Source organism: Cottoperca gobio, chromosome 16 (assembly GCF_900634415.1).
Source record: "Cottoperca gobio chromosome 16, fCotGob3.1, whole genome shotgun sequence".
NCBI lineage: Eukaryota > Metazoa > Chordata > Actinopteri > Perciformes > Bovichtidae > Cottoperca > Cottoperca gobio.
The window spans coordinates 13,758,078-13,783,831 of NC_041370.1; the positions used below are offsets into that span (position 1 = coordinate 13,758,078).

At 42.0% G+C, this 25,754-nt stretch overlaps 2 protein-coding genes across 10 annotated transcripts in view; both read left to right on the plus strand.

Moving 5' to 3' along the window:
• The first annotated feature begins 6 nt into the window (after positions 1-6).
• LOC115021393 (glucocorticoid modulatory element-binding protein 1-like) lies at positions 7-8,008 on the plus strand. Of its 3 annotated transcripts, none has more exons than XM_029451826.1 (10): positions 7-510; positions 1,691-1,832; positions 2,154-2,212; positions 2,436-2,539; positions 2,678-2,781; positions 3,301-3,485; positions 3,830-3,979; positions 6,064-6,201; positions 6,461-6,577; positions 6,662-8,008. In XM_029451826.1, the coding sequence occupies exons 2-10, from the start codon at positions 1,708-1,710 to the stop codon at positions 7,183-7,185; spliced, it is 1,506 nt and encodes a 501-aa protein (XP_029307686.1). In that variant the 5' UTR covers positions 7-510; positions 1,691-1,707; the 3' UTR covers positions 7,186-8,008. The 3 variants fall into 3 exon arrangements, with proteins under 3 accessions (XP_029307686.1, XP_029307685.1, XP_029307684.1); XM_029451825.1 differs by having other exon boundaries at positions 10-510; positions 2,420-2,539; positions 3,833-3,979; XM_029451824.1 differs by having other exon boundaries at positions 11-510; positions 2,420-2,539.
• Positions 8,009-10,464: 2,456 nt separating this feature from the next.
• Positions 10,465-25,754, plus strand: part of ptprub (protein tyrosine phosphatase receptor type Ub) — a 147,002-nt gene continuing 131,712 nt past the window's right edge. For 5 of the 7 annotated variants that reach the window (XM_029451268.1, XM_029451270.1, XM_029451271.1 and 2 more), the window contains exon 1: positions 10,466-10,759. In XM_029451268.1, coding sequence (XP_029307128.1) covers positions 10,690-10,759 — 70 coding nt within the window. In that variant the 5' untranslated portion in view covers positions 10,466-10,689. Of the gene's footprint in view, positions 10,760-25,754 lie in introns of all 7 variants that reach the window. The other 2 variants (XM_029451266.1, XM_029451267.1) reach the window with 1 other exon arrangement.

The following is a 25,754-nucleotide window of genomic DNA, read 5'->3' on the forward strand; positions in this document are numbered from 1 at the left end:
TACCGACACACCAACTGTACATCACTTTACTGAAATAAGTACAAAGTCTGCCACCTGCTGGTGTAATACAAGCAACAACAAAAACACAACACGCAACTGTTTTAAACAGCGTTCATTGCAGGACAAACATACATTTAATTAGGCCAGACAAGTGGCAGCCGAGTCCAACAGCGTAGTGTATGTGAGTCTAAACTACCACGAGTGAACCGTCTATTAAAATAACATTTTCATGACTTCCTGTGGGGTGAAAAATATGTTTCTGAAGCTTAAAGTCTTCCAGCATATGCGGTATGGCTCAGTGGTAGCTCACACCAAGCCGCGCGCTTGCACATACGAGCAGTTTGACCGATTTACACATCGCGTGCGAACTAACAGCTTCTCGTGACAGCGGGACAGATGCTTCTCAGGCAAACGCTGCCTTCACTGCAGGAAGTGTAACGAAGCAGCACGGCGCATGCTCTTGTGCTTCTCTGACAAGCAAGAGGATGAACTATCCTCTGCTGTAAAACGGTAAGTAAAACTATGGCAATATTCTTTAAAGTAGCAGGTAGTGTGTTTAAGAGTTTTAGTGTAGACCCGGCGGTTTGTTGTGCACCTTCTGTGGGACAGGAGCGCGCGCGGTCGCACTGTTGTTGGCCGGGGTGTGCGTGCTGCCGCACCGACAGACGTCAGTTTCAGTGGGTGAAGGAGGGTGAGAAAGGCACGCAACTGTCCGTGTAGGAGTTGGTGATCCAACAGGGACTCCTTGATGCAGTATGGAATATATGTTGATCCATTTATTGCTCTACTGCTCTTCACTGCATGGACATGTTGTTTTGTTTCTTTACCATGTAATTAACCCAACACACAGTTTGTTCATTTCACCTCTATTTCTCTCTGTGCTTATTGTCGCCCAGTTTCTAACGCCTCAGCTGCTGCTTGTGTAGGTCTGATCAAATATGAATAGAATCACACTATAATGAATTAAATAATTGTTAACTGAGGAGGGAATTAACATTTCTCTTTTAACCCAATTCTCAATTACCATAGATAGGTGTCCAGTGGACACTTTATTGTCATTTGACCCATCTAAAATGATTACCTATTTTGCCAGCAATTAAGTGCCTTGAACCTCATCATTTATATGTAACCTTTTCAGAATTGATTGACTACATATTTACTGAACATCATCAACTGGGATTTTATGATTTGCTTTATATGACTTGTTAACAATAGTCCTGCAGATTACATTTGTTCAACGGGTCTTTTATTTGTAACATAATTGTGGCAAATGACGTGGCCTAAATACAACAAGGTTGGATAACAAAGTGCTTATATGACTTGATTTGAGAATTTCACTCTAAATAAAGACAAAAACAAAACATGTGTGTCCATTGTGGCTATTATATTGCTGCACCAGTTCTACAATTCTTGCCTAATTGTTCAGTTGAAACTGTAAGCTAGTGTCCCGTAATCTAGTCTATGATATTATTCATGTGCATTGTCACAGCAATATAAGAAGCAAGGCCTGCCTATGTGAGGATTATTTCATTTTAAGCCCAGTATGGATTCATTTCTGTGACAGTTGCATGTCAGAAAAGACTGTTGGGGGAGGCTTTTATTGACTTGTGTGTGCATTAAATAGCATCAATGCATGCATGTGTGTGTGATCTGGATATTAACATGCTTGCTCGGCCCTCTCTGCGTGCAGCTCTGTGGGGAGGGGTGATGGCGGGTGCTGAGGTCACTGTGTCTTCAGGGGATCTCATGACGTTGAAAGAGGAGGAAGGGGAGTCCAGTGGCAACAACCATAAGACTCAAGTCATCCTGCACCTGCAGCCCATCCTGCATGGGTAACATGACTTATATCCTTAAAGGACCCTTTAGATGTTTTGCATTTGCTGTGCGACACAATAGAGGCAAATATAAACATGTGGACATAGTTGTATAAATGTTTAGACTGATTTTCATCATGACAATATGTTTTTTTCCTAAGCAAGTCTTATGACATTATTCTATATCAATGCTGTTATATTCAGTTTAATGCAAGTCAAATAATACATCAGTAAGCTACGTGGAGAAAAAGAAAAGCAAAGTACTTATATTTCAAAAAGGGTAGATATGCAAAAAGGGTAGATATCTGTTAAATGTGAAAATGTTGTCTCCCTCTGCAGGATAAATGATGACATTGCAGACACTGGCACGACAGTCTTGGCCATAGAGACACATCATGGTATGTGACACAGGGACATTTCCCTTTACTGCTGACGTTAAACCCCAACAGGAAGGCATTCCTGTCAATGCCGTGCATGAAGCGATACTACTTTGTTGATACAGTATACTCAATTATACTTTGATTGTTGCGTTGCTTGTTGAGTGTATATAATAAAACTCCACACTGTTGCTGCAAGTGGTTGTGTTTTTGGCTTGTAATCTTCAGACAGTGCAGCAGATAGGAGAGGAGATCGAGTATGGCTACCCCATCACCTGCGGAGAAAGCAAAGCGGTTCTACTATTTAAGAAGTTTGTGTGCCCTGGAATCAACGTCAGATGTGTCAAAGTAAGTTGACTCAGCTAAACCTTCACTCAACCACACGTGATTATCTTCACATCTTGTCTGTCTGTTCCTTTTATTCCTTTCCCCACATACTTATAATCGCTTTCATGAACATATTTTGTTTGTCTTCTGCTTTTACAGTTCAATGACCAGCTCATCAGCCCCAAACAGTTTGTACATTTGGCGGGGAAAGCCACTCTGAAGGACTGGAAAAGGGCCATCAGACTGGGAGGGGTAATGCTCAGGTAGACTTGTGGAAATAGATCAAAAACACCATTTGTCTGTCTGTCCTCATCCTCATAGCTGCTGACTGATGCTAACTGTAAATCTGCGTGACCTTTAATTACTTTGCTGCATTGGGGTTAAAGTGTCAGACTTCACCTCAATCTAATGAAGTCAACAGCTTATCTCATTCATATAATTTGCACTTGTGCCGAGTCTGTCTGCGTCGGGGTTTGCCAGTACATTCCAGAGGTAGTCGGTAAGCAGCATTATTATGATAGCAGGATCAAATAACACGCAAGCAAGCTGCTGAGTGAAACTTCTCACCCCTTTATCGTGTTTGCACTCGCTCCTGGTGTTACTGTGAGTCAATACACCGACTCAATATCTGCTCTTTTCATCTTTACTCCTCCAGAGGTCAGATCAATGAGCTCTATGTCAAACAAACCTCTGGAAAGCTATCGAGATCGTTCAACACATTCAATCCGCACTTTTCTTGGATACTCTGTTGTGTTCTTTTAACCTGCCTCTCCCCCTCGCAGGAAAATGATGGACTCCGGCCAGATAGATTTCTACCAGCATGACACCGTGTGCAGCAACACCTGCCGCAGCACTAAATTTGATGTGCTGATCAACAGCACGCGGCTTCCTCTGGGGACAGCAGTGCAGTCGAGCCCGTCATGTCTGGCTCTTGACCTTGTCGGAGGACAGGTGCCTCCTCTGACAGGTAGATTTCAGTTGGCATTTACAGTTTATTGTTTTTCTCCCACACACACTCGGGCTGCGGTTTTTGTATTGTCGAAAAAACTTTTTGGGCTATCTGCAATAAGGAAAACAAGAAGAGTTATTTCTGACATAAGCTGTTGAAGCTCAAGAACAATAAGGAATTAAGAAATGATACCTTTAAATAAACACACCAGTTTCCTCACTGAACAACAACTGCATAGAAAAAAATGAAACAGGAAAAAACTGTTGGATTTCCTTGGCAGTCTTCCCTCTTCCTACTCATGTGCAATGGTAATACGAGATGTTTATGCACTCTATTTACAGTATATCACTTTATAATTTCAGTAGAGGCTGTACACGATGCAGCAGAGGTAGAGGAGCCTTCGGAGGAGAAGTTCAGTGCAACAGCGGAGTGGAGCCCTGGTCCAGCCGGGGACGTAAATCCCACAACCGCCAACGGACATGCTGCAAAGAGAAAGAGGGCGGACACACCTGGTAATAAATATAAGAAAGGATATGGACTGGACTGCATTTATATAGCGCTTTTCCAATCGTTGCGATCACTCAAAGCACTTTACAACACATGTCAGCATTCACCCATCGACACACTGACAACCATACAAGGTGCACTACATTTTGGATAACCATTCACACACGGGAGCAATTTGGGGTTCAGTATCTCGCCCAAGAACACTTTGACATGTTGACTGCAGGGGCTGGGCATCGTACCACTGACCCTCCAACCACTGGACAGCCAGACCCGAGTCACAGCTGCCCCGATATACGGGTGCTTGTTAAACAGCCTGATCAAAATGAGGAAGAGTAGGCAAATATATATTGACAATTATGGCTGAATCCATGAAGATTTAAAAAAGAACAAGGGAATAAGAACCCTGTTACATTTCAGCCTTATTTAGCATTGATCACGTAATATGTGATACTTGCACAATATATAACACAGCAATAAACTACTCACCTGCAGTGCTCCACTGTGACTTTTATCGGAGACGCCACATGTTCTGTATAAAAGCTTTGTGATCCAGTGGTATACTGTTGTACGTTGTGTTATAACCTCTATGTAAACTCATGGAAGTTGCATTTACGTCTGGTATTAAGCACTTTGTCAGCCGAACAACAGCAATATCCTGGAGGTATATTTGAAACATTTATAAGATACCTTTGTATTATTTGAGGAGACAGAGGCTCAGCCCGCTGAACTTCAGTCCTCAAGAGGCCACGCTTCCGTAAGCCTTGTCCTTTAAACGAGGTGGCCTTTAATTTGCAACTGTGTGTCATGGCTGATAAAAATATTAACTGATGAGGGAAAGAAATGCATCATTCAGATTCAAATTTCATGTCATTGCATGATTAATAAATGGAAAAAAACCCAGCAGAGAAACAATGACAAATGTGAATATCAACATCAGTCCACCTGCAGTCCGTCCCTTGTGTCTCGCCTTGACACCTCTGATACATTGAGCCAATGAAACCTCTGAAACTGCAGTTGTGGGGACGTTCTGCCATTCCTGCAGACTGACCTTAAAAAGTTGCTGACCACTAACAGGCAGAGAGTCACATCCCTTTATATTATCATCGCCAGCATCTGACATTCTTAAGTTCAGCTTTTTCTTGCAGGGCCCTGCGCTTTGATTTAAGGGCTTTTAAAGGTGATCTGATTAGGCATTGTTCCAGCTGGACCACAGCGGAGAAAATAGCCTCAAGTGATCTTCTGCGTGAATGGCAAGTTGGCGGTATTGCTCGTCCCAGAGCTTAAAACAAACTGACAACTCTCAGGAAACACACTTATCCTTTAACTACTCGAATCTATCTCCAAAAATGTGTTTCTTTCCATTAGTGTACATTCCTGGTATGGAAGTATACGTGCATTTAGCTTCAGATAGCTCTAAAGGGGATTTGGAATATTTCCGTGGGTATATTGCATTTATCTTGACAGACATTTAAGCTGACGTGAAAGTAGACCCATTTCTTTTAAGATAAGATATCAAGCACCTCTGACATTTTATCACTTTAATATACTCACCTTCTATTTGGCTCAGTTTTGTACAGACCCCAAGTCATTTTTCAGTCTCCCTCCAATATTCGCAGTCCTCCTTCCTCTCCTCTTTCTAAACCATTTCCCTGCTCTTTCCTCTGTGCCTTTATCACCCATTTAACATCCTCTCTCCAAGCGCTGCACCTTTCTCATTTCCTCTATCTCGTTATATCTTTTTTCATTGTTTCTCCAACCCTGACACTTCCTCCTAGGTTTTCTCTTTTCAATGTATTACTTTCTTTCAAACCTTTAACTCTCCTCAAATCTCACTTCCAGACATTTCCCTGCCTCCATACTCCATCTAATGTATCCCATGTTTCTTATTCTGTTTGCGTTGCCTTTTCTTCCCATTGTGTCCAATCTCTTTTACTGTCCAACTCCACAGCTCACACATACACAAATCACCTCTATGATACCACTTCCTGTTATTTCTCCGTGGCACTCTGTCATTTTTATATGAAAAGACAAACACACACAGAGTTCCCCACATATCATAATAATGTCCCACCTAATTTACCTTCTCTAGATGGAGTTCTGAGCCTGTGGAGGGGTGTGGCAGACACCGGGCTGATGGGGGAAGTCCTGTCCACTCTCCAGACTGAATTATTAGCCACTTTTAAAGGAGTGGAGGTTCGCAGTGAGAAAGCCAACCTGCAGGAGAAAGGTGAGTTCCCACAGTGGGTATAACCACAAAACTATGAAAAGAATTGCTTTAAATTTAGTCAAATGCCAGTCAAGTAATAAAACAAATAAAAAAAGTTAATCAAATGTTATAATGATTTTTACTAAAGGCTCCACCAGCTAAATCTGTTTTGAGATGGAAATTCACAGACATTGATTTTATTTTAAAGTTGTTCAGAAGTGGACAACTCATATGCATCATTCAAGCCTTGTAGCTGACTCTTATGATTTTGTTTTGTCAGATGCCGTCATACTTAATTCCCTGTGTAAGATGTTTGGCCTTTTAGACTCAGTGAAGCAAGCTCTGGACCTGAAGCGCAGCCAGGACGAAGAGAACAAGTTCCATAACAATGTCTATGGTAAGAAAGCTGTTGAAGGCAACACATGGTAAATACAGTGATAACCCAGTGGATTGTATTAACCCATTTCATGCTTTTTCTTAGTGTTGGATGAGACTTTGGAGGAGTGGAAGAAGCAGGGTTGTGATAAAAGCACCTCCTACAAAACTCTGTCCTCGAAACACCTACCACCTCAACGTCACAACCCGTCAAACAGCCAAACCCACAACCTGCTGTCCCCCGTCAAAACAAGGACAGTGATCCAGCCTCTCTACGCTGCACCTTACGCTCAGCTCACCATCAACCCTCAGCTCTTCACCCATTTCTCTGCCTCCACTGACCATCGTGCCACAGCTGGCAAGACGGACAGAGACGGCCATGATGCCACGCTGGAGGGGGAGCGTGAGCTCGGTGAGACGGGGAACCAGGAGAAGCTTTGCAGGCTGGGACAGGAGGCCGTGGAGGAAGAGGACACCTCAGAGATACACAAAGAGCCTGGACAGAGGACTGTTAAGTTTAAAGAAGGCCCTAACCTTAGAAGTGAGGAAGTAGAGGAGACAGAGGGCTTGCATGATATTGAAAAGGTGGTTATAGGAAGAAAGGCGTCAAAGAAACATAAAAGTAAGTGAGGGAGAGAGACGAGCCCAAAGGGAGAGAATGTGCCTGAGACCTGAAGACTAAACAACAGTACAACGGTACAACAGCAGGTTTTGGACAGAATTTGCAATATTTTGCAATATGATCTGTCACTTTGGGTTTTGAGAAATTGCAATGGCCATTTTTTATTACTGTTTTCTGATATTTTATAAACTTAAAGTCATTAATCAGCAACACATACATATTCAGTGGTTAGTTGATAATGTAATTTATTGTTAGTTGCTGCCCTAAAACACAGACACGTCTCTTGTCTATTAAATATAGTATTAGGAACAGTACTCTTCTAAATTTAGTAAAGATAAAAAGGAAGTTTTAAGATGCCTCTTATATGTCTGTAAATATGATATTTTGTTGTATTTATGATCTTTGGTGATAATATTTTCCCTCGTCTAAAAGTTATTTGCAACTTTTTCAGGTCTTTGTGACAAATTTTTCCTTGTGCTTTTATAATTAATTTCAAATACTATTTGTAATTGAACATTTTGTGAGTTACACTTGTAATGGGGCTTGTATTTAGGCCCTTGTTATAATGTGTAAGATCAATGCACCAGACACTCACTGTCTGAAGAATAAATGATTTTGCATTTTTGACAGTGAGAACTACATGTAAAGTAAGTATTGTGACTGTTGACGTGCTGTTGCTTTATGCAGGGTTTTACTAACGTGCTGCAAATACATAATCTTCTTAAATTACTTTTCCCTTCTAATATTTATATATGAATATCAAACCATATCAAAAAACATAAAGGACAAAAATAAGTTATGCGCATGATGAAAAGGACACTAATTGTCCAAAATCACCTTGTAAGATAATGAACACATTTTAATAAAAAAAACCTTTATGATTCATATTTTAACATAAGGAGCTTGTGTTAACTTTGCCAATGTTGATAAGAATTGTTAAATACTGGTAGTTCACTGACTGTGTGACAGTGCAGACAGGAAGAGTACTCACTGCAGGAAGCACATATATTAAATATATATAACATATATTGTTTATTCTACTGAGTCACATAATAGTGTTTATCTAAGAGGTTCATCTAACCTCTGATGTGAATACCTTTTACTTTGGTTGCATTCAGAAATAACAAAGTTAAAGGGTAATTCAATAGTAAACCACAGAGGTGAGCAACTGCTGCTCACGATTGAAATGGACTTTTGTGATATCACTGCTTGGTGTGTACCTCACAGATAGCAGTGTAGCAGCTGTCCTGTGATTGGCTGTTTATTTACTTTTGAAGCGCCATGCGTGCCTGTTAAGGCCTTGTGTGATAGGCAGTGATGGTTTGATAGCCGGCCTTTGACAACTTCCCTCAGAACTAAATAATATGTTATTATAAATTCATGCACAACATCGCCTCTGCAGATGCAGTTTTCTGTGAGGGGTCATGGCAGCTGATGAAATCCTTGATAAAATGACTTTGATCGTAGTGCAGCTGTCGGCATAATGCTGACGCCTGTCCTGTTGTTGGATGGAAACAACATTTTGCAACATCCTGTTCGGTTTACTGCAAATTAAACTATCATGCAGTTGAACAAATTCAAGTCAAAGTATTCCATAGTTTAAATAAATTGCTACTCTGCGCCTTGAATATCAGAGTGCAAAATGGCTGCCATGCATCAAGCAGGTGTAATTACAGGTGTTAGCTTGACATATGCTGTGCTCCTTTGGTTAAATTAAGTAATTTGCTGAGCAATCCATCGTTCATCTGTCATTCGGGGCTAACAACATTAGAGGCTAAGATGTGTGCACTCATGTTGGAAGCCTTCGATGCGTCTGTTGGCCCCCTGTAATTAAATCCACAGGACAACAAAATGAATGATGAATAGCTCACATAATGGCGTCTTGATCCAATTGGGATTCCTGGATCCACACCTAAACGTTTCAGCCCGTCCTTGTTTAACACCAGCTTGGTTCATGCAGAGCAGTGGCTGCAGCGTCAGCACTTGTTCAACAATTTCAAAGGTGAATCTCAGTGCATAATGTTGTAATGATATACGAGAGGGCACCTTGCAGCATCTGACTCATAATCAAATACACAACTCTGATGCTTTTAAACACGTTATATAGGTCTATGACATGCCAGAGAAATATCTGTACATGACAAAGTCACGGTGGCTATATAATATATAGCCACCAAGTAATCATTCTGCAGAATAGCCCATTTCAGAATAATATATATATATATATATATATATATATATATATATATATATGTGTACTTGAGTACACATACTTACATTCCACCACTGCACAAACCTGTACATAAAAGAGTGATTTCTCTCAGGTATTCTCCAACAAACATGACAAGCTGTGGATATAGAAGAAAAAATGTAACCTCATCAAATGCAAATTCAATATACACAACATGTCAGACTCTAATTTATGGAGAAATATGCTTTGCACCTGTCACAAGGTGGTGTGAAGGCAATGTTTGAGTGAATATATAGCTAACATCAGCTGTAAAACAGCAGCTAATATGACATGAAATGTATATCGTTCCTGTAAAGATTATGCATAACTGGATTAATTAGACCTTAGATATGATTTTATCTATATCATTGTTAACACAGAAGGGACAAATTACAGGGGTTACATTTAAAACACAAGGGCATGTGTGTAGTTGGCTGGTTAAATAATGAGCATTTTCTAAGCCTGCTGTCAGACTGATAATACTGTACCTGTGCAGTTGTGTGCTCAGTGGCAGGTTTTAAGAGCTGTTGGCAGTGTATATTAAGAAATGTCTCATCAAGGTAAACCCAAAATGGATGAAAAGGCAGAGAAAGAGGTCAGCACCTGGTCCCTGTCTCCACAGATAACTCACATAGACACTTGTTTTTGTCACTTGCATTGTCTAACATTTATTCTCTGGAGACTTACACTTACCTTTATCCACAACACACTTAACCCCAACTCTTCCTCAAACTCTTGCTCTGACCTTAACGAAAACCGAGTCTTAATCCTAAAATGTAATGTGAAAATGATTTTTTGTCCCAAAATTGAGGATGAGTCCTCATAATGTGTGTAAGTCTGTGTAAAACAGACACACATGTCCACACTTTCCAAAACAAAACTTAATTTTCAACGTCTAAATTCCTCTCATGGTCCCCACAAAGATACACGTATAAGAGTACACACACAGTCTGGGGCTTTGCTTGACCGACATTTGAATACCACAGTGTCGTTACTAGATGCCGCCGCTTGGAGGCGCCCGGCTCATACTTTGTATCAGCGAAGAAGTGGAGGCTGGGAAGGAAAAGTGGGCTTGAAAAATAAATCTCTCCCCTGAACTGTTTACCCTGACGTCAGTTTGCAGAACTAGCTCTGCCCTGTCTCCTTTAGTGTCTCTGAAACTCCTCTCAGTGAGAATTGGGGGAGTAGATGGGCTCTGCTCTACTACTCGCGCGCCCGGACTTCACGGAGTGAATGAAATGATTTCTTCTGCACATTTAAAGTGGACTAAAACAGCTACACGATGAACACCTGCGCTTTTCTGTTGATTTTGACCGTTCAGATCTACGCCGATGGCATCGAGGGGCCAACAGGTAAGGCGCATATCCATCTATATCTCCTAAAGGACAGTTGGGAAGTTTTTACATGTGGATGAAACTCCACTGAAAGCAAAAGCGGAGCGAGTCCGGTGAAGGTGCCAACTTTGTGTCCCCTTTCCCTAACACGTTGCTGCGTTTATCTGCGTCTTACCGCAGCTTCCCATGATTTACTAATAGCACAATGTTAATCCTCCCAGCAGAAAATAAAAACACATTCTTTAATAACTTTGTGAGCTGAAGTATTAAGTTTTCTTATTACCAGACTCAAAATGTTTATTTTATAGATGGACTGCGTCTCGGTGTTCTGGGAAAGCTCCAATTTCCCAAAACAACACACTCTCCTGCGTTTCTGCCTTTTTGCTGTTGCCCACCCATATTTAAAGGCGCCAGGTAGCCTGAAAGGTTTTTTGACACTGAGATCCAAAGTTAGAAATCAGTTCAGTTAGAGCGACAATTTTCTCTTAAATCGGAATGAACGATAATCACGACATTTAGTCGACATTTGTAAACATGAATCTCCCAAATCCCAACAGCATGAATCAATCTGTGATGACATCCAGAGGAGCTGCTCCACACAGATGTCGTATTGCATAGTTGTATACAGAGTCACTCCCTAAAAGTTTATATCTTAACGAGGATTGTTGCACTGTATTGCTTATTGATTTTTTAAACCAAATTATCATTATAATCCCAAAATGTATCCTTCCATTGTGGGGAAATAGTCAGATTCATTCTCGAAGCTGCTCGATTTTTCTCCTGATGTGATGAGCTGCCTTTGGGCTTTTGGGTCGTCTAGCTGTAGAAGACATATTCATGCTCACAGATCAGCTCTATATCATTCAAGATGAGGAAAAGTATACATGTTCACATGTTAAAACTCTTTTTTTCCATCTGTTTTGTGTGCAAACGAGTTGGATGTTAACATGGAGAGAATGTGTTTTTCAGATTTAAGGCTCAACAATCCTGCAATTTCTTAGAATACATTTTTAGAAATATACTGATATTAGCTTTTCCCCCATTTCATTTTCATTATCCAAATACATCGCTCCAATTTTGAAAATCAGTAAAACATCAGAGAGATGGAAAGAGAGAGGCAGAGTGGTAAACATAAATACCTTTTAAATAAATGACACATGCACATGCATTCACATCCATGTTTTCTCAAAATCTGCTTTTACTCCCTGAATTATATTTTTCATTCAATGTGATTAGAGACCTGTCTTTTTAGATATTTTGTCTCTAAAGGCTAAAAGAACTTGGGCTTGTTTGAGTCTCTTTGTTTCACTGAAACATCGCGCACACATGCACAATTCTACCCCCTGTAGAACATAAAACCAGGGTAATAAGGCAGTAATATTAATAACATTTACACTGCTGGCTGCTTCAACACTATAGCAATGCGGCACAGTGTTAAGCTTGATTATGTTGAGATTATTTGATTTGGGATTTTTCATTGAAATGTGCCTTTTATTTGTATTCCTAACCAGGCAGTGCTTCTGTTTCAGTAGTAACCTAATGCTCAGTATATCACTTGTGTGTGTAACTCATTGTAAAAGAAGCAACAATAACAACAACAACATCAAAACCATGCAAACAGAATGTGTATTGTCAAGAGCTGAATGGAGCAGATCATTAAGAGGAGTGGGCTGAATCGTAAGAAGAATTCAATCTCACACAGGTAATTAAAAGAGCTGAATGGAACAGGGACGCTCCACTACGGCTGTCAACAGAAATTTACATGGTGTCGGTTTTTTAGTTTGTTAACTGGAGTGTTGCACGGCTCGCCATCTGCGCTTTTACCCTCCCATTAGCAGATAATAGTTAACGCTGCTAGTTTTTGTGGCTTCTGATCCCCTTGGCCTGACTCCCTTCATGCTTCTTCACCTGCCTACATCCTATAGGAGGACACTAAGGAGCATAAATGCAGCCTTGACTCCTACCTTCTTCAGAGTGTCTCCTTTTCATTAACACCTTTATTGCTGTGAATGTGTGACGACCACACCTTGACCTTGAATGCTTAATAACAGTTAAGACTCTGCACTCCGTTGGGGATTTCTTCACTCAATGTAATCCATATTTTCTTTTTTTTTTGCCTATGCTGCCGTCTGTCAGTTCATGTGAAGTGAAATTATTAGAGGCTATGAAATATAGAGGCTCTCTGCTGCACCGGACTGACTGTTGTGAGGTTGATAAGTGGAAAGAAATATCCCAAAAATATCACATACGCATCAGTTTCTGCGTGTTTTTCTGCTGTGAAGCCCAGTGAGACACCTTCACTCCTCTTTTCTCTTATGGGAATTGAATGAATGTTCACTTACCATCTGTCTCCTCTTTTAGCAGCAAATGGTGTCAACTGAGTGGTAATTATCCTGTGTCTCACACTCATTTCCTGGTTTGATCTAAAGTTAATGCAGAATATCCTTTTTTCTTATTTCACTGAATAAGATAAGACTTGGATCGAGATGAAAAGGACTGTGAAGCCCAGACTGTCTAGTTAAAGCATGGCATGGAATGAATAATACTTAGGGCTTCAAGTGTACATCAGCGCTGGAAAGAAACAAACCTAGGACCACCAGCACATACAGGCTTAAGCTTTAAGGAATTGGAGTTGGTATTAAGAAACCATAGTTTTGATCATCAAATACTCGTCCTAGTCATTTTTAAAGCAAAAAACATTTGCTGTCTCCATTTTTTCAAATTTGGAAGAGGTTATGTTTGTCTTTATCATACATAATAGTAAACTGAATATCATTCATTTGTCAGACAAAACAAGACATTTGACCATGTTGTATGAATTTCCTGACACTTCTAGACAAACCTCTCCCAGATGGCAGTAACAGGTGCAGTGACATGCTGGTACATGCAGCAAACAGATAAAGAAAACCTGATTAAACAGGATATATAGAAGGCTCTACTCCACCACAATTGTCAACATGAACATAACATCACCAACTTCAAAAAGTATTGTCTTGACACTATTTATATGTGCTTGTTATATCAATTTGAATGTGTTTTTTTTATAAATATTTGCAAAGGGTTATTTTTGTAACATTACTCATCTCCTGCCGCTTATTTGTAGCAGATGCATATCGGTTCTTGAAAGTCTATTGGCTGTGTTCACTATAATAGACCTCTAACTGAATGGAAAGAAAGAGCCTTAGATGCATTCGGGAATTATTGTAGAAAGAAAAAAAATGTAACCATCATGTAGAAAATGTTGCCTCGCACCACAGACTTGCAGCAAATCCACAAAGTGGAAGTGTTCCCTGCAGGAGCCAGGCCACCATCTGTGGCTAGAGGGTGAGGGGCGGTAGGGATTGAGCCTATATCAGACTCCTGAAAAGACGGGTTGATTTCCATCTTTGCGGGATCACGGGCAGTAATTCAGGGAGCAGATGGAAAACTTTGCAACAAGATTGGAGGGGAGGCAGAAGCTGAGAAAGACAGGGATTTATTCAGATAAATTGTCACGGTGCGTTTGTTTCCGGGCTGTGGCCACAGTAGGGCTCTTTTGCAGGACTCGTGTGTCCATTCTGCCTTCAGCACTCGAGTGAGTGATTAAACAGGGTGCTGATGAGAGGAGTCCTCTGCTCTGCAGTGTGCCTCTTCCAGTTTCTGCCTCTGATCTATTGTAATGTGGGGCTATGGAGGAGAGCCAGTCCCCGATTGGCTTACTCATCTCACAAGCCTGGAAGATGAAATGCATCCATCTAGTATGTGTGTGTTCAAAGAATTCTGATCAATGCCAAGCGCCGTGATTGGTCCTCCTCATTGGACGAAGCGCATGTCCAATCAGTGGCCTCCGTCTGCCTTGAGCTGGTCTCATTTCTCATTTACATGTGATGCATCTCACTTCTTCATGCCCGATTGTAGCTCACGCGCATCTTGTGATGGTTGTACTTAATTAATTCTGCTGAGCGTTTAGTTTTTAATTATCACATGTTACTGTTCTGTTTCTACATCAGTCCCAACTTTGTCTTTTCTTTTTTTCTTGAAAGCTCTGCTCTACTCAGGCGAAGAATTGTTTGCTCTTCTGAAAGGTCACGTGCAGGTTTGGAGTCATGTTTCTGGGGCAGAGAAAGAGCAGGTTGAAAAGAGGGCAATACCCAAAAGCAGGATCCTCTTCTGCTGTGTGTCTCCTCTACCATCATATATGGCTGACAAAAGAGCTCTGAAAAGAATAACTTGGAGGGGAATAATATTATTATTCATTTTAAACATGCCCTTTGTGTCGTATGCTATCAGTGTTTTATGTTGACAATACAGCCTATGAATGCATGTGTGTGCCTTGCTTTAGCATGTGCTAAACAGCATCCTTATTCATTAGTGTCTTTGCCTGTAAGAGCTGGACAATCTTGCACGGAAGTCGTACCATGCAAGGAAGGTCCCACAGTACATAGTGACTCAGCCCTGTCACTGATGCTAGCAGGGGCTGCAGCCGTCGCCGCCGCCGCCGCTATGGGCTCTTCAGGCTAACTGTGAGACCTTCCAGCACCCTGGAAAAGGTGCCAAGAAGACTGAGAGATTTACAGTCAGTGGCCTGCCTTGGCCTGCCTCCTCCTTTCCACTCGGCAGCGACAGCCAGAGTGCATGCTTCTCGGCTCCCTCGGCCAGGTGTTATTAATGTGGTATTGATCTTTCAAACTCCGGCAAGTCCATTTTACTTAAATTTGATCAAAGTGCCATCCCGTCTGTGACTGTCAAGTTTGATGTAGGAGTGCAAATTTGCAGCCAGGACTTGCATGACGTAATACAAGGAGCCGGGGTTTGCAGCAGAGAAATGTTTGCAGCACTGTGTAGAGCAAAGGACAGGAAAAAGTAGAAATCCTCTCAAACATGAAAGAGTGTGTCTCATTTCCATAAGAAGGCTGTATATATTACAAATAAGCTTCAACATATCCTCTTGATGTACTGGTCTAAAATGACAGGACTATTATACTCATTATCACTTAAAAGCATATGTTTTACTTGAATAATGGACAGAGAAGTTTATCATTCACTACAGATGGGGGTGTTTATAGTCTGGATATGAAGGAGAATGAGACTGCGTAGCTCGAGCACACGCACAGATGTGTAATTATCCAACAAAGAAATATAATCAGGGCTGTTTATTGCAGTCGCTGTGTTTTCTTCCCCGAGGAAGTGAGCTCCAGACTGCAAAAAGTGGGTCTGGAAGACTGATGCTGCGAGTGCTGCTTATCCCCTACCCAGAGGAAAGAAAGCCTCTGGAGCAGTTTATATTTAGCCCACTGGCCGTGTTTCACTTCTTTACCTTCCTCCTATGTCAACACATTTATAGCCAGATTCTTGCGGGCTCTCTGTTGTCGGTGTATGTAGTGTATAACGACTGCTCAGGTCACTGGAGTCAGGGTTCAGGATTAGGCCAGGATTGCAGTTTTGACATGTAGTCTGTTGTTGAGCTGCCTGCAGTCCTCTGCACCACGCAAACACCCCCCCCCCCCAGTGAAATCTGAACTGCTGACTGTAAAAGTCAAAACAGTCTCTTCGGGACATTTTTCTGCCGGCGGTGTAATGGATGCAGGCTTCAGTTGCCTTTGTGTCACGGTGCCTGCTCCCTAAGGAGAAGTGGTGTTCCTGGTTTGACCGGTTCCTTTGGGCGAAAGAAATATCGTCTCGGAGACCCAGCCATGAACCCGGACACTTATCACCCTGATGTATCTCACTCTTATTAGACTCGCACTCTTTCACATTAACTTTATTAGGACGGAGGAAATTGAAGAGCATTACAGTGTAACAGAGCATGGATAATGGCTAATGTGCCAATTTAAAAGAGCAGAGTGTTTGAGGCCTTCACAGCATGAAGTCTCAGTAAAATTGAGCTTCTTAAAAAAAGAAGAAGGGAAAAAAAAGCCAGATCTGCTCAACTGTACGGCTTGCATTGCTCGTCCCAGTGTGCTGTTGAATTAAAGGTGTTCGTCTCCGTGCAGCGCAGTCGCGTGGCACAGCGGGGACACTCTGCTGTGACAGCTGCTGTTGCTGGTGGGTTATGGGTAGGTCATGGCAGCTGTGGTAGCGCAGGTGCCACCTGGCCAAACCTGTTGAGCATATCAAACATGTATGAAGAAGTTGATTTTAAAGTCTTCGTTACAAGAATGTGATGTTGACTAACCTCGCTTTCGGCTGGATGACATAAACAAGGTTTTTCCAGGAGTTCATGTGGAAATGTTGAAGTCCGTGAGATGGGGGGGGGTCGGCCCTAAAATCTTTATTTGATGTGAAACGTCAAATTCACCCGAACTGGAATTGCATGGTTTTCACGAGAGCGACATGAATGTTGCATGCAGTTTCATCATAGTTCTATGCAAAAACAATTGACACAGTAGTCTGGCGGTTTTTGTCAAAAAAAAAGGAAAGTTTTGTAATTTCTGTTATTATTGCAGAATGCATGTAATCCTTTTTCCACTCTGGACCGCAGGGCATGTGTTGGCATCGTATTTAAATGTGAATAGAAACGGTGGATATGCAGAGTCTGGTGGTGTGCTATGATATGCTAGCAGCATACTGGCTTCTGACCGCCGGTGGGGTTGAAAAGCTTTTGTCAAGTGATGTATGTGAGAAGAGAGTTTGGGAACTCAGCCGTGCTTCGGCGCTTTGTTCTGTTTCAGGTGTTGAAGTGAGACCGAGCAAAAGCAGAGCCTATTGATTTCTCAAACACAGCCTGTCACAGTCAGCTTATTGTCTTCTTCCTTTTGAAACGCTCACTTCGATCCTTCATGACCTCGCATCACACTACTGCTCACTTTGACATGCTGATATTTCAGCAGTTGCTCAGGGGATCGTGAGTACCTGTTTTTATAATAAAAAAACCCTTCCCCTTTCCCCTTGGCTGTTACACTTCCTATCGTTGTAAGACATTTCAGGGGCAAGCAATTCAGGTTTTCTCCTCTTTACCATTTCCTTCATGTCACCAGTATGCAGTATGCACAATTCAAGTCAGTCATTAGCAGCTGATACATTGAAAACAGTGTCTATTATTCATGTCTTCTGACAAGGTGGTATAATTGCCTGAGGGCAAAAAATGAATCTCTATTTGCTGCCCAGTGTATTTAGAAGGTGTGTGAGTAAGTCCTGCAGGGACTCTAATGAAGAGAGATGGCTCTGGACCAAGAAAATATGTGTGCCCGTTATCTACAGATCAGAGCTATTATTGTGTTGCTCAGAAACAGGTGCAACCCAATTCCATATGTATTTTGATGTCCAGGTCTGTTTATACAGACCCAGAGATGTGATCTTGTCACCCCGAATGCCAGGTGGGGTAGCCTTGACATACCTTTGTTCAGGGCATGGTTCATAACCCTCCAGGGTCCTCCTGCTGGTGATTGCTGAGCTGCCTCGCGTTCCTGAGAGACAGCTCGTCAAACAGTTTAAAAGACCTTCGTTTGTTCCTGCGCTGGCCACATGACTTGGTCCGCCAGCTAAGGGGAGGCTGGGAGTGGGGAGTTGATAGCTCCAACATAACCAAGAGCCTTGTTTGAGGAGCCTTTTATGTGTCCTTCTACAGTCAGGTAAAGACCATGTCCACACTAATGTGGCTACATTTGAAAATGCATCTGTTCTTGGCCTGCTGTCCATGCTAATCTGGCACTGAACATTTGACCTTTTTGAAAACGCTTCCCCGATGGATGATTCTCACATTGTCCTGTGAAGCAGGGGAACACAGAGCTTTTCAATAACGCTGACACCACCATTGTGATGTGATCTACTGTAAAGCTGCTGGCTCTAGGGGGGCCTGCGAATGCCCACTGGTGGAGATTTTGTACTGTTTTGTATTGTTTTTTTTTGGCATTTTAATACAAATAGCAAACTTTTTGAGGAAGGCCTGGAAAGGCTTATGTGGACGGAATGCTTTCATGCCATTTTCAAATCGCGTGGACTTTCTGCAGCCAAAGGCAATGCACCGTTTTGCGTGTCTCACAGCTCAAAGCTAAAAATATGCAAGAATGTCCAGGGAACCCACGGGGTGTCGTTAACAAAGAGCTTAATTCAAAGGCACAAACAGATTATAATAATCGCTTGGCCCTTGTGTGTGTGTGTGTGTATGTGTGTGGGTGTTTGTATGCATGCTGCCGAGTGCCTAGGTGTGTGTGTTATGGAAGGGGCAGATTGGTGATTGTTCCCACCTGATTATATGTAAATATTTGCTGAACTCCTTTGGCCATTGTGAACTTCCATAAATCACAGCCATGTAGATTATTATGAAGCTTTTGTTTGCTTTATTCCTCCACGGTGTGAAAATGCTAATGAAAGAAATTAGCATAGTTTGCATAGAACATATTCTTCTGATGATAAATACATTGTACTGCGTAGATCAAAAAAGCCGGGCTTTGAGCCATTCTGTGTTTACAGAGTAGCTGGAGTACACAGTGTGTCAAAGACCTCGGAGCAGGTTGGCCCTGGCCTTTGTCTGTCCGGACAGCCAGGGTAATTAAGAATCAGCTTAGAGCTGGGATTATTACTGGAAGTAGGCTGATCACAGGGGACAGGAGAAGAGGCATTAGCAGAATGGTGGTTAATATGGGTATTACTCTGCTTAGCAGTGGTATCATGTGACAATAAGACAACTGACAATGGAGCCCTGTTGATGCTGAGATCTCTCGCTCTGCGCTAATAGGCTTTACCGCAGATAGCTTTGTTTACTCGCAGTGTGCTCCACCTTCCTGCTTTATCTTCCTTCCTCACACATTCGAACTTTTAAAAATAAGTTGTCTCAACCTAATTTAAAAAATGGTAATATTTTTGCCGTACACCTCCCTGAGGTATTTTAGCCGTGTTCAGATTTATTTGCCTTACACCTGGACCCTTTTGAAACGAAACATGCAAGATTGTTTATCTCTCTGGTGAATGCACACACACTCACACACACACACTAAGATATTTTTGTGGAATGTAATTAATGTTCTCATTAACTGAGTAATGGTTAAGGTGTAAGCTGATACTGTGAGCCTGATACTCTCAGGTCCTTGCCCTCCTTTACTTTAGGAAACAGTCACTGAAATAGATAACCTGTATTTGGCATGGGAAACAGGGAATGGTAAGTTAGCTCCTCTCTTATCAGTCCAGCCTTTTATTGTGATCCGCATGCAGAGGTAACCTGAAGCCTCTGCACCTCAAGTGAAGCCATTTGTTGCCCTTTAGAAAGAATATGGAACCAACCATGGAACAATGTAGGAAGCGGGTTTAACCAAACACAGAAAGGTTACATCAAATGGCCCACCGAATTCATCGCATTATTCTTTATTATTATTATTTTTCTTACAATGAACGTGTTTATTCCTTGGTATCAGCTCTGCCTGTATTACAAAACATTCCTGCAGGTGGATAGTTGGAAGAATTATCAGTGCAGGACGTGACACGGCAATGCTTTGTTTCAACTTTGGTTTCAGAGGGAGCAGGGAATTGTTTTCCAAAGTCTTTAAGAGCTAATCCCATCAGAGGGACTGGCAGCATGGAGGGCTAACTCAGTCACGTCGGATGTAGCGCCGCCAGAACAAGAGGCAGACAGGAATGTGTTTGTCTGGCTAACTTGGCTTCAGCGAAAGAGGAAAACTCCTCCCAGACAACTTAACTTCTTAATTCCTTTCCCTGAGCCACGATAAGGAGCGAGTGCCGCCTTCTGTGTCAGTGAAAGCAGGAGACGACTTCTGATCGGGATTCATTATTGGTTTGTGGAAATGCAGTGGTGGCTGAGGCTATCATTATGGCAGATGATTTAACTAGGTTTTTACCTCTCGGAGGAGGGTTCTTTGCTTCACTGGTTGTCTGTTGGCTTGGTTAGGCCTATGTGCTCCTGGAGGAACGGGCTCATTCTGTGCTTAGGCCATTGAACTGAGGATTTATCCCAGTCCCTGAGGCGCCACAAACTCCTGCTGAAGGATTTAAGATTGGTCTGTCTGTCTGTCGGTCTGCTATTTTCTCAAGAGATTGAAAAGAAATACCATTTGGTTAAAATAAATAATGGGATAAGTGTGGGTGATAGGTGAAGTTGAGAGTTATTGAGAAGAAAGTCATCAGTCGGTATTGTGTGCTCTACAAACTACTGTATAAAAGAGGTTTAGAAATCTCTTAACCACCTTCTGGTAGTTCCCCATTTATAAAAAGGTTTATAAGTTTGAACTAATAGTGTAAATATCCCTAATTTTATAACATTTAATCAATTGTTAACTACTGCTTTATAGACCAGTTTTAAATAGGGCCGAACAATTTGGAAAAAATATCTAATTTCGATATGTTTCTCAATATTCAAGGGAATTTCCTTATTGTCATTTTCATTGGAAAACATATTAAAATTATTATGGTGTAATTTTTGCAAGGATCTGTACCAAACAAAGATTTATTTATAAGTCTTTAGCGTACGATTTGTAGGCCTGGACATCTCTGCAGCACCACAATACTTAATTTAGAATTTAAATTGTTTAGCTCTATTTCTAGATATTCATAATGTTTGGGTTACACATCTTAGTAAGACATTACTAAATATTCATTTTATTTGAATTCGTTGTTAACATATGTATTTAGGTCCGGCAGCTCAACTCCAGAGTGGGGGATGCCACGTGAGCAACATATCCCACCACACCGTGTAACACCTGTAACACCAACTACCGCGGCAAGCCTACTCCCAGAAGGCTAAATAGATAAAGTGAGTAAAGAGGAAGATGCAGGCGGCGGCGAGGTTACTGCTTGAGAGACATGTCCTGTGTCCTGAACCAGTAGAAAGTTAGTTGTTGTAGTTTGGCCGCTGATTGAGCTGATTATCAACTCGGTCAGCAGCTGCAGCGGAGGCTGTGACACTCGGCTCATGAAGACAAATAAGGTACTTTAAAACAGTTAGTGTCTTATTGCTGCAATTTGCGTCAAAAGCCTTGCTCTTTCTTGAGGTCATAACTCAGTCAAAGCTGAATAGCAGGATATCATTCTCTCAGATGTCCATCACTCATAAACGTCCATGAATCCACGAATAGAACAAAGCTGCTCCTTAAAGCTCCAGAAGTCGCCCGGGAGTCACCACATTTCTTCAGTTTTCTTCAGTATCAAAGTACATCACAAACAGGAACTACTAATAGCTAAGTCTGCATACTTACATGCCGAAAATTTGCCATCTGCTCTAGATATTTTACGATATTTAAAGTATAGCATCTTTGCAAGGTTTTTCCTTACCTTATCATGAAGCTTAAGCATTACCTAAAGGTGTATTTAGCCCAATATTTAAGCAAATATCTTTCAGTGTAGCTCAGCACCTGCGACAGTTGTTCCACAGTAGTCAGTCGCCATCTGTTTGTTTTTCTTGAAGGCTTTTATTTTGAAGCAGATGCAGAAAGTGTCGAGTCTGAATCACCGGAAGACACACATGGAAAGCATCTGCTTTCTCACAGCTGTTGTCTGCTGCTCTCGTTCTTCAGCTAAGTTTAGTTCCTTTTTTTTGTCTTGGTTACAAAATGTACTATTGGGATTTATATATGGTTAAAATTAAACGTTAAAATAGCCGTGACATACTCTCTAACAATCCCCCATGTTGAGCTGGATCAGTGTTTCTTCTCATAAACTGGACATGGAGTAAAACCAGATATCACTGAACTTTCTAAAAGGCATGTCTTTCACATCCCTCCCTGTGTCAAGGTGCTTTTCTGTTCTTAATGTCTCTGTCTTCATTCTCCATCATTCCCCCTGCGTGTTTTACCAGGCTCTGTGTTTCCTCTCCATCTTTGTCCTTGTCCTCTCAGCCTTGGGGCTTCTCGGGGATCTACAGTATGCTTAGTGTTTCTGAGAAGGGCTCAGTATTCTAGGCAGGGTGAGCATGAGCTCAAAGCAGACCTGTCTTTGAGCATGTGTGTCTGCCTGCCTCCCCAGGCACTCATTAAGATGGTGTGTGTGAAGGTGTGTGTTTCCGGAGGCTGTGGGGGGAAACATGCGTGCATGTGGAGGTTAAAAGGCACCCAACAGAGACATAATTTCCCAGCCTGGGGCGATGGGAGAAGGTAACTTCATTAGCCAGTTCCCACTGCACAGATTAACTCGATTAGACTAACCAAAGCTCGATGTCGGCAGTGGCGAAGAGTACAAATGTCGCACCTGGAATTAAGATCTGTGCATTATCTTATTTATTTTTAGTATTAAGGGTTTGTGCATCTGTGTGTGTGTATGTGGTGGGGGGGGGGGGGTGAATGTATGGGTGTGTGTGTGTGTGTGTGTGTGTGTGAGAAGGAGGGTCAATTGATACACCCGGCTGCTCTGTAATTTTGCAAAGTGACTCATCTTCAGGTAATGAGCAGGTACCTGTCTAGGAACTTCCTTCTATAATTTGCTTGATGGAAGTCACACTCTTGCTTAATACATGTCATTAACACACACACACACACACACACATAGCTTTTCTTTAGGCACACCCATTGTCTCCCCATGCCCTTTTTGTTTTTCAGTTTTAACATTCCTGCCTCACTACCGCAAAGCGTAACTATCAGTTATTTCCACTTTGACTGCATCTACAATATCTGTCAACATATCTTTTAGAGATAATGTGCACAAACATTTCGCAGTCATGCATGGTCACACACTCGTCCTTTCATTACTCTCGGGGCAAACAACATTAACCTCTTTTAACCTGAATTGATCCACAGCACCTCTTGGCTTTACCCTCCACATTAGCCGATGGGATTGCCGTGAGTTAACCGATATGTTAGCGCTCTGTGTGCCCCTGAGGTACACCTTGGGCAGTAAGATTTAGCGAGATAAGTTTGTATCATTCACGGGAAGCAGTTCATTGAAACAATCACTTACCATATCTTCACGGCCACTTTTGCAGTCCTTTCATTCTCTAAGACTTTATTGACCAGAAACTAGAGGAATTTAGTTTCCTTGGGCGTGTTAGATTAGATCTATCTAAGCCTTGCGTATGAAGCTGCGTGCGTCAGATTAAACACTTTAAATCTCTTGAGGGAGTTGTCGTGAAGGCCACTTTCATGAATAGTCTTGCCTCTTATCCTGTAATGCATTGTTATAGCTTTGTGTCTGCACTCACCTGTTGTAACAGACACTTCTTTTCCCCTTTGTGAATCTGTTTCTATTCGGCTAATTCTGTATTCTCCACACAAACACTGCTATAATATGACATTCAGAAGCAAGGCTATACTGCCAGTCCAGACTAAAACATATTGCTAAGCCTTCTGTCAGACTCCCATTGAGGCAATTTTTTCTGACCTACAAATGCTTCAGAAAACACAAACACGCACATGCCTGAGCTTGTCAGCTCCCCAGTCATGTATCCTGGTCAAGGTGAAGAAGTGCGAGGGGGGGGGGCAGGTGATGCTGGCGAAATGCAGACACATTGAGATGAGAGGAGGGATCGAGGGATAGAGAGTGCACCACCGCAGACGTCCTGCCGACTGTTGTTGACAGTCTCAGGCTGACAGGCCAGATTCAGTGGGATTTTGCCGAGCTGCCGCTTTGATGAAATGTTTTCAGGAAATGAGGAAAACTGAGCTGACTGCAACCTCTGGCTCTAAAGAGTCAAAAACACGACGCTCATGAAAATGAGGTTGTGCTGGCGACGATTGCCGGAAGAGTGCTTTAGGGCAAATTTTTCTTTCCTCGGTCGCCGCTCGGCAAAGACGGCAGTAGCAGATTTCGTTACTGCAGGGTAACTGAGCACATATATGTTTACAAGGGCAGATTATAATTTGAGGAAAATTACAGCTTTTGAATTCCTCCAGTCATCTCCATCATCACGGCACCGTGTGTGGCACGGGGTTTACAGCAGAGCCACTAGGCACCAACAAACCCAGACAGAGGCAGCCACTCAGGTAGATCATTAGTGGTTTCATCAACATGAAGGCTCACAACACACCATGCTACGTTATTATCTCAGCAGACACGGTTCTCACTCACATTGTTTTGGCCTCCAGCGGTATGCAGGGCGGAGAGCTTCCTGTCACGGGTCCTGTTTTCCGGGTCACCTTTTCAGGGCTCGGCTGCCTCTGTGGAGAAATACTGCCCTCTCTCCATGGCCTTTTGATACAAATGATCTGCAACATGAAACATAACTAGGAATGGCCATGTGATCAGGATTAGCTTTTTCTAATGAATGTAAATAGGTTCATGTCAGCAGAGCAGGATAACTTTATGGCAATATTGGATTTACAGGATTTTTTCATCAATTTAATGAAGTATCTGGATGAGTCAGGTATTTTAGTCATGTTGAAATGTTTAGTTGATGAATTGATTAGTCGCTTGACAGTAAAGTATTCGGCAGTTTGGATTAAAGATTATTTAGTAAAGCAAAAATGCGAAAACTACCTTCAGAAACTAAGAATGTGTTGATGTCACCGCACCAGGTACATTGTGATTGGCGTTTTTCATAACATTTTATCGACTAAGCGAATAAATAATAAAAATATATATATATATATATATCAAGAGAGAAATAATTAGTTTTATTTCATGGTTATTTTTTATAAAGGGAAGCACAGCATCAGCCGTTTCACATATTACTGTATTTATAGCCTCCTGTCTCTCGATGGGCCTTCATACAAATACACACACACACACACACACACACACACACACACTGCCTTTCCTCAGACAGAAGCAGTTATCTCAGAAATGGTGTAGAACACATCATTTGAACTCAAGCAGAGTGGTGCGTTCAGTTTGCGCCTGAAGGAGCAGGTTTAGTATGAAGATATCGTGTAGTGCTTCTTTAGTATCTGCCAGAGGTTTCCCAGCTGCACTGAGGATTCTCCACTCGGCCTCACAGCTTCTTTTAACTCTCCTCTTGCTCCGGCGTGCTCGGCAAAAGCCATTCTTACCTTGAGGAGGAATGAGCACGGGGAAGAAGAGGTGGTAAAGCAATTAAGCTTTGGCTCCGTTTTTTCACCTGGTGCTTCATTCACCTTTTTTGATCGATCTGATCCATTAATTTAACACCCCCCCCCCCCCAGGGGTCTCTATCGACACGGCCGCCTCCTTTTTCGCACAT